The sequence below is a fragment of the Hesperophylax consimilis genome, chromosome 16 (genome assembly GCF_061612785.1).
Source record: "Hesperophylax consimilis isolate HC1 chromosome 16, BYU_Hcon_1.0, whole genome shotgun sequence".
Taxonomy (NCBI): Eukaryota; Metazoa; Arthropoda; class Insecta; order Trichoptera; family Limnephilidae; genus Hesperophylax; species Hesperophylax consimilis.
The window spans coordinates 16,485,496-16,501,818 of NC_142851.1; the positions used below are offsets into that span (position 1 = coordinate 16,485,496).

Genomic DNA, 16,323 nt, shown 5'->3' on the forward strand with positions numbered 1-16,323 from the left:
CTCCGTGGCAGAGAAAAGGTTAATTACTGGTCGTACGAGTACACTGTACATCCAGAGCTCGCTGTTGGTTCAAATTTCAGAGTGGGAACACGAAAATGATTTAATTTTAATAGGTTCATCTTTTTTACCTCCAACTCTCCCAACGCTCTATCTAACTTATCGCGTTCTGATAGAGGAATAAGTTTCGATGAAATACTAGTACCCTTTTTAAGCTTTGCTCGCTTTTATATAATTAAGGCAATGCACTACGTAGTAATGCAAAATCATGTGCTTTTGGTTTGGAAATTTGGTCGCCTAGAAATGTTTCAGATGCTTTAATTAAATACTGCGAGTAGAATACATCTTGGCCTTTGAAATAATCGAGTATTTTTTAGATAAGTCTTTTTATAAGCCCAGAAAAAAATAATGTAAAGGCCTATGAAAACTGCTTTAAAGTTCAAAATCTCCTACTTACGAAACCATTTTCGGTTATGATTTTACTGTATAATGTGGCAAATTAAGTTATTTATAAAATGATCGAAAAAAATTTAAATATTTATGCCTGAACATCCACAAAATAAAATAAAAGGCACTTTTTGGCCATGTTTTTTTCTTGCATAAATCAAAACAGTCGGATTTTGTTAAGCGGGAATTTAAACCTTATCGCCATCTACGTAAGGGTTGTTATTGATAGCGGCTCAATTTAAAATATTACACGACGTAGTGCATTGCCTTAACCAAAAAACAAATATTTTTTTGCACCATAAAGTAACATTTTCCTTACCTTTTATATGATGTGAAAATACTGTCTTGATGTGGCCCCTTTAAAGTCCGAGACTCAGGGCATCTGCCCAGTTGGCTGCTACGCCACTTGTAAGGGTCTTTGACCCATGAAGGCTTTATGTTAACCCTTTAGTTCAGTGATGCACAACCTTTTTAGCCAGAGGGCCACTTTATAAATGTTCAGAATGTTTGCGAGCCGCAGTGGGTAGATTTCTTATAGCTTGACATGGTTTACTTCGCAGTCGATAACATTGCCAGTTGTAGATTTTTTTTAATGTGAATACCGTACCAAAGGTCCCAAGTGTCAGGATCTAGTAGATATAATATACCTACTATAAACAAAAAAATGTACAAGTTACCTAGTACTCACTTACTCAAAATATAGCAATTAAAAATAATTTCATGCTTAATCTTTAGATTCCACATGAAATCGTATTAAAAAAATATATAATTATAAATCAACAAATGTTCTCGATTATCAACGAAAACTGTCGAATCATACTGAATTTATAAAAATGATTCAACACACCGAAGACGTGTTTGTCGCAATACCCATTTATATTTTGTAAAACAGAACAGATTTAGTTAAATATTGTGTAAAACAGAACCTATGTAGCTAAATGTTTTGTAAAACAGAACAGATATAGTTAAATATTTTGTAAAACAGAACAGATGTAGTTAAATATTTTGTAAAACAGAACAGATAAAGTTAAAGATCTTGTAAAACAGAACAGATGTAGTTAAATATTTTGATACTACAGACGATTGCTATAAGATATAGCAAAACTCACTTTTGTTACTTTTGTTTTCAAAAAGATTTGGATGAAGAGACCTTTAACATTTAATACTACAGTTAAAAATACTTTTATATTTTGAAACTCGTTTTTTGCCGCACCAAGTCATCGAGTCCTTAAATATCACCCATAATTACACACAACGCCAAAACATTTCCCATTCATTAATGAATATTTAAGCAAATATGTACATTAGTTAGCCTGAGAAAAAAGAAGGGTGATAAAGACGTTGACATATGAATAAATGTTTTATAAAATTTTATAAAGATCCTTGCTTATGTATGCATTAGTGTACTAGGTGGTTAAAAAATGATTATTTACCTTTTTTATGCTTGACATTTGGTAAACCTACTATACCCAATAAAAAATAAGTAAATATACTTTAATTTAATAAAATAAAATAAAATACTTTTTGTTTTAAAACCACGAGTTTTAAATAATTTTTAGAACCAACCGGTCTATCCATATCTCAGCATCTTCAGGGTACAAATTATTACTAGTAATAATTAAGATGCTTGAGTAAATCGAAACCAGTCGGTTCTAAAAAATATTAAAAACTCGTGGTTTTAAAACAAAAAGTATTTTATTTTATTAAATATGTCAAACCACAAAGTGATTGCTTTCTACAATAATATACTTTAATTTACCTAAACCGAGGATCTAAATTAATTTAGTTTACTTATATAAGTATAAAATAAATCCCCTTTTAAATGATTTCCCTGTAATTGAGTAAAATAATTATAAAACTATTGTATTTTTGATAAATCATTAATTGGGATAAATGTCGCCACGTACCTAGTATAAGTATAGCGACTGCGGACGTTAACTACAAACTAGTTCTACTAACCAGTTCTAAAAACTTTTTTCAAAATTTTGACACTAAAGACGCGTTTTTTCGGAGAATTTGAACAATTCATCAAATTTCAACGTTCATTTTCAAGTTCTGTGAAAGATTTTTTCAAGTTCTGTTTTTATTTCAGTTTTGTCAAGCAACAAGCCTACAATGATATAATAACAGAACTTGAATAGGACTTTCACAGAACCCGAAAATGAACGTTGAAATTTGATGAATTGTTCAAATTCTCCGAAACAACCCGTCCTTAGGATGGGTTGTTTCAGAGAATTTGAACAATTCATCAAATTTCAATTTTAATTTTTGGATTCTGTGAAAGTCCTATTCAAGTTCTGTTATTATATCATTACAGGCTAGTTGCTCGACAGACCAGAAATAATAACAGAACTTGAAAAAAATCTTTCACAAAACTTAAAAATTAATTTTGTAATTTGATGAATTGTTCAAATTCTCTGAAACAACCCGTCCTTATTACTTACTGTGTCCACAAAGCCATTCAAACTTGACCCCACGTATTGAACGAAGGAAGGTGACTTTAACGAACTCTTCTTATTTGCATATAGACGTACAAAAAGTTGTATTTTTTTCCCCAAAGTAGTCATTTTGCAAGATTTCTCTAAAAAATAAGCTTTGCTGTTGAAACGTGTTTATTTAACACTTCTCAAGGCATACCTACTAAATATTATCACATGTTCCAAGTAAATCATCAGTGGAGTTCTAATATATAAGAAAGTCATTATGTATGCATGCAAATGAAGCAAGGAGTGTGTGACTTACCAGAAATAAAATAAATTTTCCATTTTACGTTTGTTTAACTAAAAACATCAATTCTGGCTCCATGAAATTTGAAACACTTTCCCCCTTATTTAATAAAAATTGTAATAAATTTGACACAACTAATAACCAAACATTTACCCCATATTAATGATTATTTATCAGTTGTGTAAAATCAAAAATACCTAATGTAAGTAACAATTCTCAACTCGCGACGTATTTTCAACATCGAAGTTTAGAAAAATGCGTTTTAATCTAAAAATATAACAAGATAATACTGTTTTTAATTGTTCAATGATAAAAGAACCAAAAACAGATTGTTGAGAAATAAATGGGATTCATGCATAGACATTTAAATTAATGGACTTGCCCTAGCATGAAATCTGGGTGTCATTTCGACGAACTGGAGGCAAATCACGTTTCCATATTTTTAGCACCCGAAAGGTTCAAGAATGCTTTGAATAAATTCTGTGATCAGTCGGTACATTGACCACCGAATATCGCACATTGAAATAAGCAGAAAAAAATTCGCTAAAGAAGATTTTCAGCGTCGTCCATTGTGGGACTTAGGATCTGAAAGTTCATTTTTAAACGAATCGCCTAGAGTAGCAACGCTTAAAGTGAGTGAGGTGGGTCAATTAAGTAAACAAATTTGTAAGTATTTAACCAAATAGTGTAACAAAATATTAAATTTTGGAAACAAGCTCGAACTTTAGTTATCCGATTAGGATTAGTTAGATTTTTACTTAGCCAGCAATTTGCGCGCCAATTTAAAATGGACTAGTACTTCTTAAGGCGATGTAATATTTTAAACTAAGCCGCTATCAATAACAAACCTTACGTAGATGGCGATAAGGTTTAAATTCCCGCTTAACGCCATCCGCCTGTTTTGATTTATGCAAGAAAAAAACATGGCCAAAAAGTGCCTTTTATTTTATTTTGTGGATGTTCAGGCATAAATATTTAATTTTTTCCGATCATTTTATAAATAACTTAATTTTCCACATTATACAATAAAATCATAACCGAAAATGGGTTTGTAAGTAGGAGATTTTAAACTTTAAAGCAGTTTTCATAGGCCTATACATTATTTTTCTGGGCTTATAAAAAGACTCATATAAAAAATATTCGATTGTTTTTTGAAAGGCCAAGAAATATTCTACTCGCAGTATTTAATCAAAGCATCTGAAACATTTCTAGGCGACCAAATTTTCAAACCAAAAACACATGATTTTGCATTACTACGTATGGCATCGCCTTAAGCAGATTTTCGAGGACCGAAGTAGGTATACTGTTATGCCGCCTCCCGCGCTCTGCGAAAATTTATTTGTTCTCCTCGCTTTTAATTTGTATGAACATATTTCAATATCAAATACCATCCACTGAGTATAGAGATAAGGCATTCATTAATTCATTCATTATAATACAGGGTGCCCATAAAATAATGTACCAGTTTCAATGGTATATTATAACCGTCTTGGGCATGATAGATAATACGGAGGGATAAGAACAGGTTAGTAGATAGGTTATACATAATCATGCGCCTGCGTACTGCGTATACCAGCCGTAATACCGCAGTATTAATGGCTGACAGATTTTTAAACCGCCCGACCCCCAGGATTAGGGAGTATTACTATGGTATTAAGACGGAGATCGCGGATTTTGTTAAAAATCTGATTTCACCGATCAATATCGGTCGCGCAATGAAAATGTAAAAAAAAAGCAGTAATACACATTGGGAGCACTCTCAGAGGAATATTTTAAATCGAAATATCGATTTACCAAAGCAAATACATAAATTGGACAAATTTCGAAGCAATTCAAAGCAGACCGGGTTAATGTCATCTGAAGAAAGTGAAGTTTGCAACTAAACGTTAAAATGACCGTGTTTTTGAGAATAGGAACAAATTGGCACCAGTATAAGAAAATCTTGCATGAATTTTATTATGAGTAAATATTTTACCCAAGCAGTATATGGCCCTCCTCACCGTATAGCGCTGCAGCGGCGTATTAGAGAATCTTTATAAGTAAGACTTTAACAGTTTAATATGGACAATTTATAACAAATCATACATAAATTGAAGGTAAACTAACCTAGCTTTTCTTACAAATATTAAATTTGTGCACCTTTAGTTATACGGCACACATCCAACCTAAAATCCAATTCCTCCCATTCTTTGGTTAACAAGTCTGGAGTAATGAAAGTGATGCCTATTATTCCTTCTATTCTGTATCTCAACTCTGGGAAAACATTAGAAAGCGGCGGAAAGTAGGCACGATCTTTTATAAAGCCCCAAAGAAAAAAAAAATGGGTGGCGTTATGTCAGGTGAACATCATGTCAAGTGGACCAACGAAAAAGAGATCTGTAGTCTTAACCATTACGACCAATCAAACGGTCAGCGACTTCGACGTTCAACCAATCTCGTGCAGAGAGATTCAAATTGGGAGGGGCTTCATCTTGTTGCCAAATAAGGTTTACAGGTTCTCCTCTACTAATTGGAGAAAGAGCCACTCTTTAAACATATCCAGATAAACCACCCTTGTAACGGTAGCTTCAGCGAAAAAAAATGTCTGTCCACTTGACACGGAGACAAAGCGTAGAAAGCGTTTAATTTTGGGAAATCTTTTTGGCGTTCTACAAGTTCATGAGAATGTTCTTATCCCCAGTTACGAACATTATGGTTATTTACCTTCGCACTTGACGAAAATTTGACTCATCACAACACCATACGATCAAGAATGTCATCTTCCCACTCTAACACTTGACTTGCAAAGACTTATAATATACCATTGAAACTGGGATATTATTTTATGCCTTCTGTAGTTCAGTCAGTACAATACGTTACTCGCACAGACACTTAAGTCTAAAGTTTGTATCTTATCAACTTGAATTCACAGCTGTCTGTTTTTGTGGCTTTTGAGGAAAGATAATAATTTCATATATAATGGTATTGATCCGGTGAACAAAGTAAACAAATACCTACTCGAAAAATATCAACGAGTAACAATAAATAATATGATCAAAAACTTGTATTTTTTATACAAAAACAAAAACAAAGAATAATTGTTTTATTCGAATTTTAATGTCATCATCGTAAAAAATACTAATTTCGGTTATGTGTCTGTCTGTGTAACTCTGGTACAATAAATTTGGATTTGCTTCGAATTTAAGTGTCATTTTCAAAATTAGAACTGATTTGTCAAGAATTCAGGCAAGCGATAAAGTACCTACCCGTAATATTTTATTTTATATTTAATATTTCAAAGAATTTTTTTTTAATTATAAATTTAAGACAAACGATGGGGTACCTACCTATAAATCAACCATCATCAAATATTTAATCATTCGAATTCTAAAAAATCACATTTTCGGGAAATCTTCTAAAACTGTAAAATTAGCTTTTCCAAATGGCGATGTTTTGTCGGATCACAAACTAATTTTTCATTTATGGTAACATTTTGGGCGAATTTTTCCGTCATATTTTTAATAATATTTTTAATTCCGTCTAAGGACCCATTTTCCTATAGGATAACAACATTTTTATCAATTTCCTCCACAAAGTGTTTCTATGAAAAAATGCGAATCTTCTAACACTTACATTTTTACCTTTTACACCTTTTCATCTGTAAATAAGCAATTTGGCACCAACTAGTACATTTAGTAGTTAAAAAGCACTTACGAATAGTCGTGATTGGCGTAGCAATGTCCCAGGAACCTGCACTCGATGGTGTTGCACTGATAATCCTTCACGGGCTGCTCCTCGGAGCTGATCTCGTAGGTGATGTTGAACCCGAACACATCAAGCAAGGCAGGCAGGGCCCTCAAGTGGTGCCCCTCTAGTCTACTTAGACTCAACTCCACCAGCAGGTAAGGCCCTGCTACCTGTAACCACTTCACATGAGTAGCACTGGACTCACTCACTGTATGCACAACCCTTGCACCGGCCTTATACGCAGAGTCATAATACAGGTACTCTGTAAACTTTAAGCCGGTCGTCACAAACACTTGGGTCAAATAAACCACTATAGACCCTTTAGCATCAGAATCACCTTTTGAAATCAACCACTGACAGTGGATAGGTGTCTGAAAAGCAGCTGGAAAATCAGGAGTGCTTATACTTCCAGTTCTATCAGTCAATACACCACCACATTCTGGAGAATTTGCCGTCAATGATGCGGGAAGGAACACCAAAACCACTAAGCACAAAAACCACATCTCGATAGTTTTTTTCATATCCACTTATTTGTATAAATAATAATTCATGTTATTGTTTTCGTTAATGGTTACAACGTGATGATTACATTTTATATTCCTTGAATTTTCAAATACTGGATGTTTTTCACTCGGAGTCTAGGTAAACAAAATAATAATCCTATAAATTATTGTATTTATAGGATTGTGACTAATAAAAATTGAAGTTCGAAGACAGAGCTAAAATATTTTCGCAAGCGTAGTGTTTTAACGTCTTGTGCGAAATTTTGATACCGACAGTTGTTGTAAATAAACCAGAATACTTTGTCCTTGTAATATTCACTGCAGCTGTTTTAATGACCCCACTGACATACTTCGGTCCCCTCAATGTGAACCTCTTTCTTAACTAATCATTGTAAATACATTTCTCACATTTCTGTAACATAATAATGTTACAAAATAGTAGCGCACAACGCAAACCTATAAGGATATGTGTATGGCAGATTACTTATATACCCAATAATATAGTTCATTTTTTAATCGCTCTTCATTCATTTTGATGTCGCATTTTTTTCCTCGATTCAGATTATTATTCCAGACAAATGTACTCTGTAGGATTCCCGAAATGTTGGCTTCAAAAACCGAAATAATAATAAAATGGCTTAACGATCCTAAGATAACCTACTATTATACGTTTTTATTTTATATATTCGACAATATTATTATTCAACTTATAAAACAAAAAAGCTTATTTTTAAACAAGGTCTGAAGTGCTTTCAGAAGGCGTAATGCTTCCAATGCCTTACGAAGGCTAAACAGCTATCAGGTTGTTTATTATTTGATGTATAAATATTATCGTGTTCCAGGTCAGCATCTGTTTCACTGTTAGCTAGTTTAGCATTTCGCCTAAGTTTTATTTTCATTGCCCTATTTGGAGAATTTGCAACTTATTTTGTTATTTTTTATAGTGAATACCTCACAAGAGTCCCAACTGCTCCCGTCTGGAGCCAGTGAGACTATGGCAACCCCAATTGGGGGATGTTGTGAGGCTGAAGGTAAGTGGGGAAGGGAAAGAGGAAGGTGGGGAAGTACCTGGCTATTCAGATCTAGTCACTAAACACGGCTAAAGCCATTTGGAGCAACGTTTCAATTCTGAATGGTGGTCTTACACCAGGGCGATACTGGTAGTATCTTCCACTCTGGAACGTGCCGCAAATATACTATATATTATTTTAATTAATTAATTGTGAAATAACACAAATTAATCAAATAAAATTTATTTGCGCACGCCGGGTTCGAACCCGCGACCTTCGGAATGGCAGTCCAATGCGTTACCACTGGAATATGCCGGCCGTATAAAATAAAGGTTGAGCTTTGTTAAAAACGTGGAGCAATAATGGAGTATTTCTGGAATTTTTTTGACGAATTTTACCCAAAAAAGTGATCTTCTTCCCTTCTTTTGTGTACTAAGCATGCTTGTTAAAATTTAGTTTGGAATCAATATAACTCCAAGTATTTAATATCAGAAAAAAATCAATAATTTCACCATCAATTTTAATTTAGTTTCACTACATGTCTTCTTTTGTCCAATAAACACAGATTTTGTTTTTTCTATTTGATTTGATTGTATTTATTTTTAGCCATCTTGGTGCATTATTTAAATATTTATTCATTCTTCAAAGTCCTCTCCAATTTTCTATATAACTGATCTTTCGACAATTTTGAAAATATTTTTATCATGTCATTAATATAGAGTATGAACCTGTTTTACTCCTAATATAATATCCATTAGTTTTGAAAATTAGGTATTCACTTTTTTTAAATTTAAAAAACGAAAGACAATTATTCAAATGAATACTTATTACCATTTCGATTTGTTTTTATTTGGGAACGTGGCAATGTTATTGCAGTAAAGTGAATTGCATTAAGTTATCACTTTAAGTAGCACGAAACTGCGCTATACAATTTTTTTTAATTTTTGCTCATAAGCCTGATACTAAAAAAACACGTGTAAGGAGAGTAAGGTAAGCAAATATATCACCTCGTATTTTCTCGTAATAAAACATTATTAAATTTTGTGTGAAGAAAAATTTCATATTTTATCAATAAAACTCGTTGTGCGAAATTGCGATAAATCTATTTATTTTTTATTATCTTATCAAATCGACATTACTGTTTGTGTAATTCCTAAGTGCATTTTAAAAATCTTCTGGTAGATATTGACAGTAAAAAGCGATTCTATTTTAATAACTATGTCACAGACGTGCCTATAAATTAATCTTATCCTCAAAATAAAATAAAAACTGGTGCTCGTGTGGGTTATAAATGTTTGTTTTTACTGCTACATTTGCGAGGTCATTTAAAAGTAGGTTCCGTCTCACATCATAAAACTACCAAACAAACAGTACAAATAAATTAATGGTCAAACCTATCGATCGGCAAATGGCCGCCAGGGCCCCAGCGGCCTCAGCGCAAAACACCTATAAAGGTTTTATCGACAATGCCGGTAATTTTGTTATAGTTTTTGAGCACGACTGCAGATCGCTAACGAATAAACAAATATTACCTACGTATTAGTGCTCGGGGCCAGGTGGGCACACATTTAAATAAACTTTATAGTTTTAGCCATTATGTGGGGATGTGAAGATTTTAAAGTATTTTGAGCCACGGAACAGATTTCAGCAGCACCAATAAATTAAAAATAAATGATTTTTCTTCAAATCTTAGCCCTCTAACAAAAAAACAGTTGTCACTGCCCATTTGCTTGCGTTTGGTCTCAAAGGAAAATTTCATGATATTCTCACCGATACATAATATAAGCGCATTGTTTCTATAAAATATATTTAAAAAAATACACTTTACGATGTAATAGGAGATTGCATCAGGTTTCCACTTTGTTATAATTAGCTCGGTGGCACAACGCGAAAGAAGATTGCTTGCGAAGCCTTCATCCGTCTTGCAACCTCCAGGGTGGTTTCCCGGAGTTAGGGGAGGAAGATAAACTATTCACGGCACTGCGAGATAGCTACGTGTAGCAACTTTTCACTGTCACAATCACTGTACAAATTATCCACCTGAAAACAAAGAAAAATATAATTAGTATTTTTTATTAAATTATAACATTTCAATCAAGAAGGAAGGCACTATTGATTTTGTGACAGGTTTTTAAAAATTTTCATATAAAATTTTATGGCGTCTGTTCGTTTTGATTTCGAAGAATCAAACATTAAGAACTACGCTGAAATGACACACCGAAATGATCAATCGATATAGTGTGTTGTGAAATTAACTTTTTTCCTTATTTCTTTAACATTGATCAAACATTAACAAATGTTTTAACAAACAATGTTAAAACAAACATTAAACATTAAATTTCAGCAACAGGTAAGCAATTTCACTGGCGTATCTTGGGCCCAGTAGTCTGAAGGTTTTGTGTAAATTGGGGACATCAGTAAATTGTTGAAACAAATGGTAGAACTGTTTCTACGCAATGATGAAACAGACTTACGGGGTATTTCACCGCCTCGATAGCTTATCGAGGTAGAGAACTCGGCTAATTTATCCAATATATAGCCACTATTTATAGGTACCGAATGGTAAACTCGGACTTTATAAATAAATATAACGTATAAATCTTATGGATACGCTATCAAGAGGATGGTGTAATACCCCTTAAGTATATAGTCCTTTTTAAAATAAAACGTATAAATCTTATGGATAAGCTATCCAGAGGATGGTGAAATACCCCTTTAGTATATAGTCCCTTTTTAAATAAATTTTATTGATAAGCTATCAAGAGGATGGTGAAATACCCCTTTAGTATATAGTCCCTTTTTAAATAAATCGTATAAATCTTATGGATAAGCTATCAAGAGGATGTTGAAATACCACTTTAGTATGATTAATAGTACATTTTCTTATATTTATTTGCAATAATTTTTTTCTACCACACGATAAAACAAGGTTTGAAGTATTCATTTAAAAACCAATAGTCTAGCTTTGTTACTGGTGTTTTCTCTGTAGTTTCAATTGAAAAAATGAAAACATAAAAATTTAAACGAATTCCAACATGAATGAAATAAATTACTGTTTGACTGAGAAAAGGTGAAAAAAACTTTTAAATGTTTTCGCTTCGTGTAAACGAAGCAGTAGTAATTTTGTATTTGTTATTGTTTTTGAAATATAAATTCAATGCTATTTTTCGTTCTAATAACATCCATAATGGGTAGTTTAAAAAACTGTTATGAATAATAATAAATTAAGCTACCTGCAGAACATTTAATTACTTCCCAAACTTGTTATTTAAAGCTTTTCTGAGAAATTTCACGGTTCTAATTATTAAATAAATGTGATTCAATAACGAATTTATAGAAAATTTACAGATTCGCTGAATTAAACTAATTTTCGCAATCACTACTGAATTAATTAGTTTTTCTGAACTAGATTTGGTTTGAGTTTTTAATTAAACATTTCTTTTTGTGCTTGCCTGTTGAAAATAAATTACAATCCAATTCTAACAAACTCTAACAAAGCTGTGAAGTAAGAGTTCAAAAATAAGAAGACGCTTTGAACGGGAAGTATGTAATTACGAATGTTAAAGAGAGCGCGGACAGAGAAAAATTATTGATTTGCTAATTGATTAAAAATCTAGTCAAATTATACGTTTTCCTGTTAAAACGGGATTGCATGCCTTTAACTAATAAATTGACAGGTTTCCTAATAAACTGACAGTAAAAGAAGAATATATTATGAGGATATCGGAATACGTGTTCATATAAAAATTTATATTAAAATATTTCTACATTATATTTATTAGGAAAAGGATACCTGCATGAACACGTGTTCCGATATATTCTGAATAGATTCATATTTTATTAGAAAATGGATAGCAATCACGTTTTTTAATAGGATGTCAATAAATCGGTACTCTTTTTCTCAGTGCGCTAATATTAAAAAACCGAAAATAATTAAGCGAAAACTGTGAAAATATTTAATAAAACACGTCGCGTTTAAAATAGAGTAAAAATCTATCGACAAATGCTGTTGCATTTAAAGATGCACTGTGATTTTTTTACATCTAAAACAAGTGAATAATTAAAAAAAAATAATAATAATTTTCGGAGCTAACTGCGATTTTTTTCTACCGAGGGAATTTCATATAATTATCATTTCGGCTGTACAAATGTATAGATATCATCTTATAAAATAACATATATTATTTTAGGAACTTAAGAACTGTGTTGAGGAAAATTTGGAATGTGCTGGCAACACCTGAAAAATAAAAATAATAAAAAATTTCATACCTGAATTTATTTAATCTTTGCCCTATCTCAATTTGCCTTGTTATCTTAATTAGTTAATAGTAGAAGAGATAAATATGCGGGTATTGAGATTAATTATTGTATTCTGTCTTATTTTTTGATCTCACATAAAATAAGTTGCTTTTTTAATTTGATACGTAATAAGACAATTTTTAAAAGTCATGTTGTTATCAGTCAAAAATAAACACTGACTAAGTTGGAATTAATCGAAACTTGCACGAAGGAAATGATTATAGAAAATTTATGAAAAACTTTTAAAACTATTGAAAATCGGGTTAAAAACGGGATTGCAGGCCGTTTTCTGATAAACTTTTAGTAAATTTATAATATTTCGGAACACGTGTTCAAGCACCTGCATTTGTTTTGAAAATATATGACGACATAAAAAAGACGAAAAGTTTATCAGATAACCTATAAATTCATTCGTTAAGGGCCTGCAATCCCGTTTTTAACCGGATTATGAATGATTCAAATTGATTCTTAATAAATTAGCAATATACATGTTTCTCCGCAAAAAAAATTGCCTTATAACACAAAAAAATTTTCTTTTTCAAATCACGAAGTGCTTGCTTTCCACAAGAAGAATTCTATTTATCGTGATGAATTTTGGGTTACTATGCCGTGATGCGCTTCCTCCTTCTTTAGTCAACATTTGGACAACTTTACACTGTCATAATTACGGCAGATGTGTAGATTGTGGTTAGTAATTGTGTGCTAATGTATGTAGAAGTGATGCCGTGTTGCGGGACGCATGTTTACATTTTTAAAGCAGGAATTTCAGTATAATAAACAGTTATATTGATGTGGTTTTCGGCGTTTAGCTTTGGTTTAGCTGCCTAGTACCGGACAGTAAGAATTAACTATGGTAAAAATAATATCAATATTTGAAAATGCTATTATAAACCAACTGTACAAGATATCAGAGCAATCTTGAAGCCGGTTTGAAATGTTTCGTTCAAGAAAAAAAAGTCATTTCTAGATTCTTTTAAATTTCTTTAGAAGGGAATAATAGAAAAAACTAAACCCTTCCACACAATTTTTCACAAATAATCATCTAGTCAATCAACATTATGCAAGTGCATTATATAAGCAAAATAAATACACAACAATACAAGAACATCACGTCGATATTTTCATATCAGAGGGTTCGGCTCGGTAGAACTCCTAACAGGGCCTATAAATCCTACTGATCCCTCCACATAAATATTTAAAACATCTTTCGTTATCCTACATGTATTTAAAATGACAATTTTTGCATTTTTTACTTACAAATATTACCATTATTGCCATTACCGCAATGGGTTTTATAACTCCCTATTTTTATCTTTGTGGAAACATTTAAAAAAGTAAAACTATTGTGTTGTATATATATATATAATAATCACTTTGTTATAAATGTTACCGGAAATGTATGATATCTAGGAATTGTATAGGAAATGTATTCAATTCCGAAGCTATTTAGGAAAATACAAAATATTGTTTAAAAAAATATTTAATATATACATATCCTGGGAAATGTATACATTTCCTAGGAATTGTATATAATTCCAATATCGTATTAGGAAATGTATAAAAAGAATGCCTTCTGTAATAAAACACGTTATTTTATTTGTTATATTCTTATAAAGTTTAACTTTCATTTGGTAAGTAATCAGTCTGTTATTTAAGTAATTATAAATGACACAATATTAAAATAAAAGTCTTTTGGGTTGGGTTAGGTTAGGTAAGGTTAGGTTAGGTTAGGTTAGGTTAGGTTAGGTTGGACGTGCGTACGCACTGACTGTTTACGCGGCACTAGCGTGATCGCCTGATCAGACGATGCAATACCCTCCCCTTGCCCCGCTATCCCCGCGTACCCATTGTTTTCTTAAATGTTTTACTTATCCGATTGCTTTTTAGGAAATGTATAGATTTCCTAGGAAATGTGTAAAAAATAATTTATTTCACAATTTTCCGGGCGATTTTAGGAACAACATACATTTCCTAGGAATTGAATACAGTGACGGATTACATACATTTAACATATATATATAAGTATGATGGTAGAAATCTTAAAATATAAAAATCACGGGTCACCGTGTTCGTACACGCTAATCTCCGAAACCGCCCAACCGATTTCAATTAAATTTTGTGAATGCGTATGGTTGGTTCCAGCTTGAAATAAAGGATAGTTTTGAACCCGATAAGTGGCGTTATTGTCGAGATCTAAATTGTTAAAAAACATATTTTCAAAGTATTTTTTTTCTGATTTCTCATCTAAAAATACACCTACACATTTCAACTTCTCTCCGTCGCATTTTTACTTATTTTATAAAAATAATCTCAATCTGCTGAAATGATCGATATCAAATGAAACGTCAAAATAATATCTACGATGAATGTGACTTGGGCATATATTCTATGTATGTCAAATGCAACAAGGTAGTAATAACAACAATTCACAATGAAAATTTGAAAGAGACTAATGATACTGAAAACTTAACGGTCGCAACTGAGAATCGAACCCCGATCCTCTAATCTTACCGGGACTGGCGTCTTTACCAATTGGGCTATTGTCAGTCTTATTGCTTACTCTTATGCTAGAAATAGTGCCACGAGTACGTTGTTCGCATGCGTCGGTTGCTTTCGGTAATAATGTAGGCGAATGAATGAAGAACTCTAGTGCCACCCGAGTCGCTATGATCGGACCATCGGTCCAGCTCGTCAGCGCCATGTCGTCGGTCGACCGACGGTACGCGGGGCACTATTTACAGCCTAACTTACCTACTTCATATTTAAGATTGGAGTGGATCACTACTTTTAATGCGGTCAAAAGTTTTTTTTTAAATTTATTCACAATAACGTTTTACAGAGGCCATTTTAAAAAGGAAGGTCATAAAAGAGTCATAGTACTAGTATTATTTGTTACGAAACGACATTTTATTTTGCAACATTAAATGCGTAAATACTGTGGAGTAGTCTAACGTATTCTTTGTTTTGTTATTTAAAAAATACGTATATCAACTCTCGAGTATGAGCCAATACAGAAGTATAATTTGGCAATTCGTCTCTCCTTTTGTCGCATGAAGAATTTAGGAAATATTTGCAAAGATGTTGTTTGTGTATTTAATACGGATATCAAACGCATATACAGCTAGATTATTTAAAGACACGGACTTGGTCAACGTAGAGATTATAAAAAAATATGACATTGAATTTATAAATTATATTTGTTATCTTAAATGACATTTTTAACTTTTTATTTCTAAAAGGGGAGTATTTTCATTCCTTTACGAATAGGCAGTAACAATAATATTTACTTGTTGGCGTTATCTCCGAGTTATTTTGTAAGACCTTTCTTTACCTGATATTTGTATGGTTATTTAACCTTCAGCCTGCGTTTAAATGTATGGAATGCGACTGTAACCTATACATGGATTTTAACATCTTGTCTCTCTGACCATTAATACTTTTTAAACATGCAATTAAACGCATCTCACACGATGATTTTGTGTGTAAAACCTGCATAAATAATGCATTCATATCTAGACTATCCATAAATAACTAATTAAAAATAAATAATTGTTTTGGGACAATGTTGATGTGAACATAAATAAATATTCTGTTTGTGTTTGTATTTTGAATCC

General features: G+C 32.2%; 1 protein-coding gene across 2 annotated transcripts in view; it reads right to left on the minus strand.

Moving 5' to 3' along the window:
* The window catches only part of LOC149416797 (uncharacterized), a 542,858-nt gene that overhangs the window by 218,319 nt on the left and 308,216 nt on the right, over nucleotides 1–16,323 (minus strand). For both annotated transcript variants that reach the window (XM_089640969.1, XM_089640967.1), the window contains 2 exons: nucleotides 10,239–10,450; nucleotides 6,865–7,535 (listed from right to left, as the gene is read on the minus strand). In XM_089640969.1, the coding sequence (XP_089497095.1) occupies nucleotides 6,865–7,418 (554 nt within the window). In that variant the 5' untranslated portion in view covers nucleotides 7,419–7,535; nucleotides 10,239–10,450. The remainder of the gene's footprint in view (nucleotides 1–6,864; nucleotides 7,536–10,238; nucleotides 10,451–16,323) is intronic.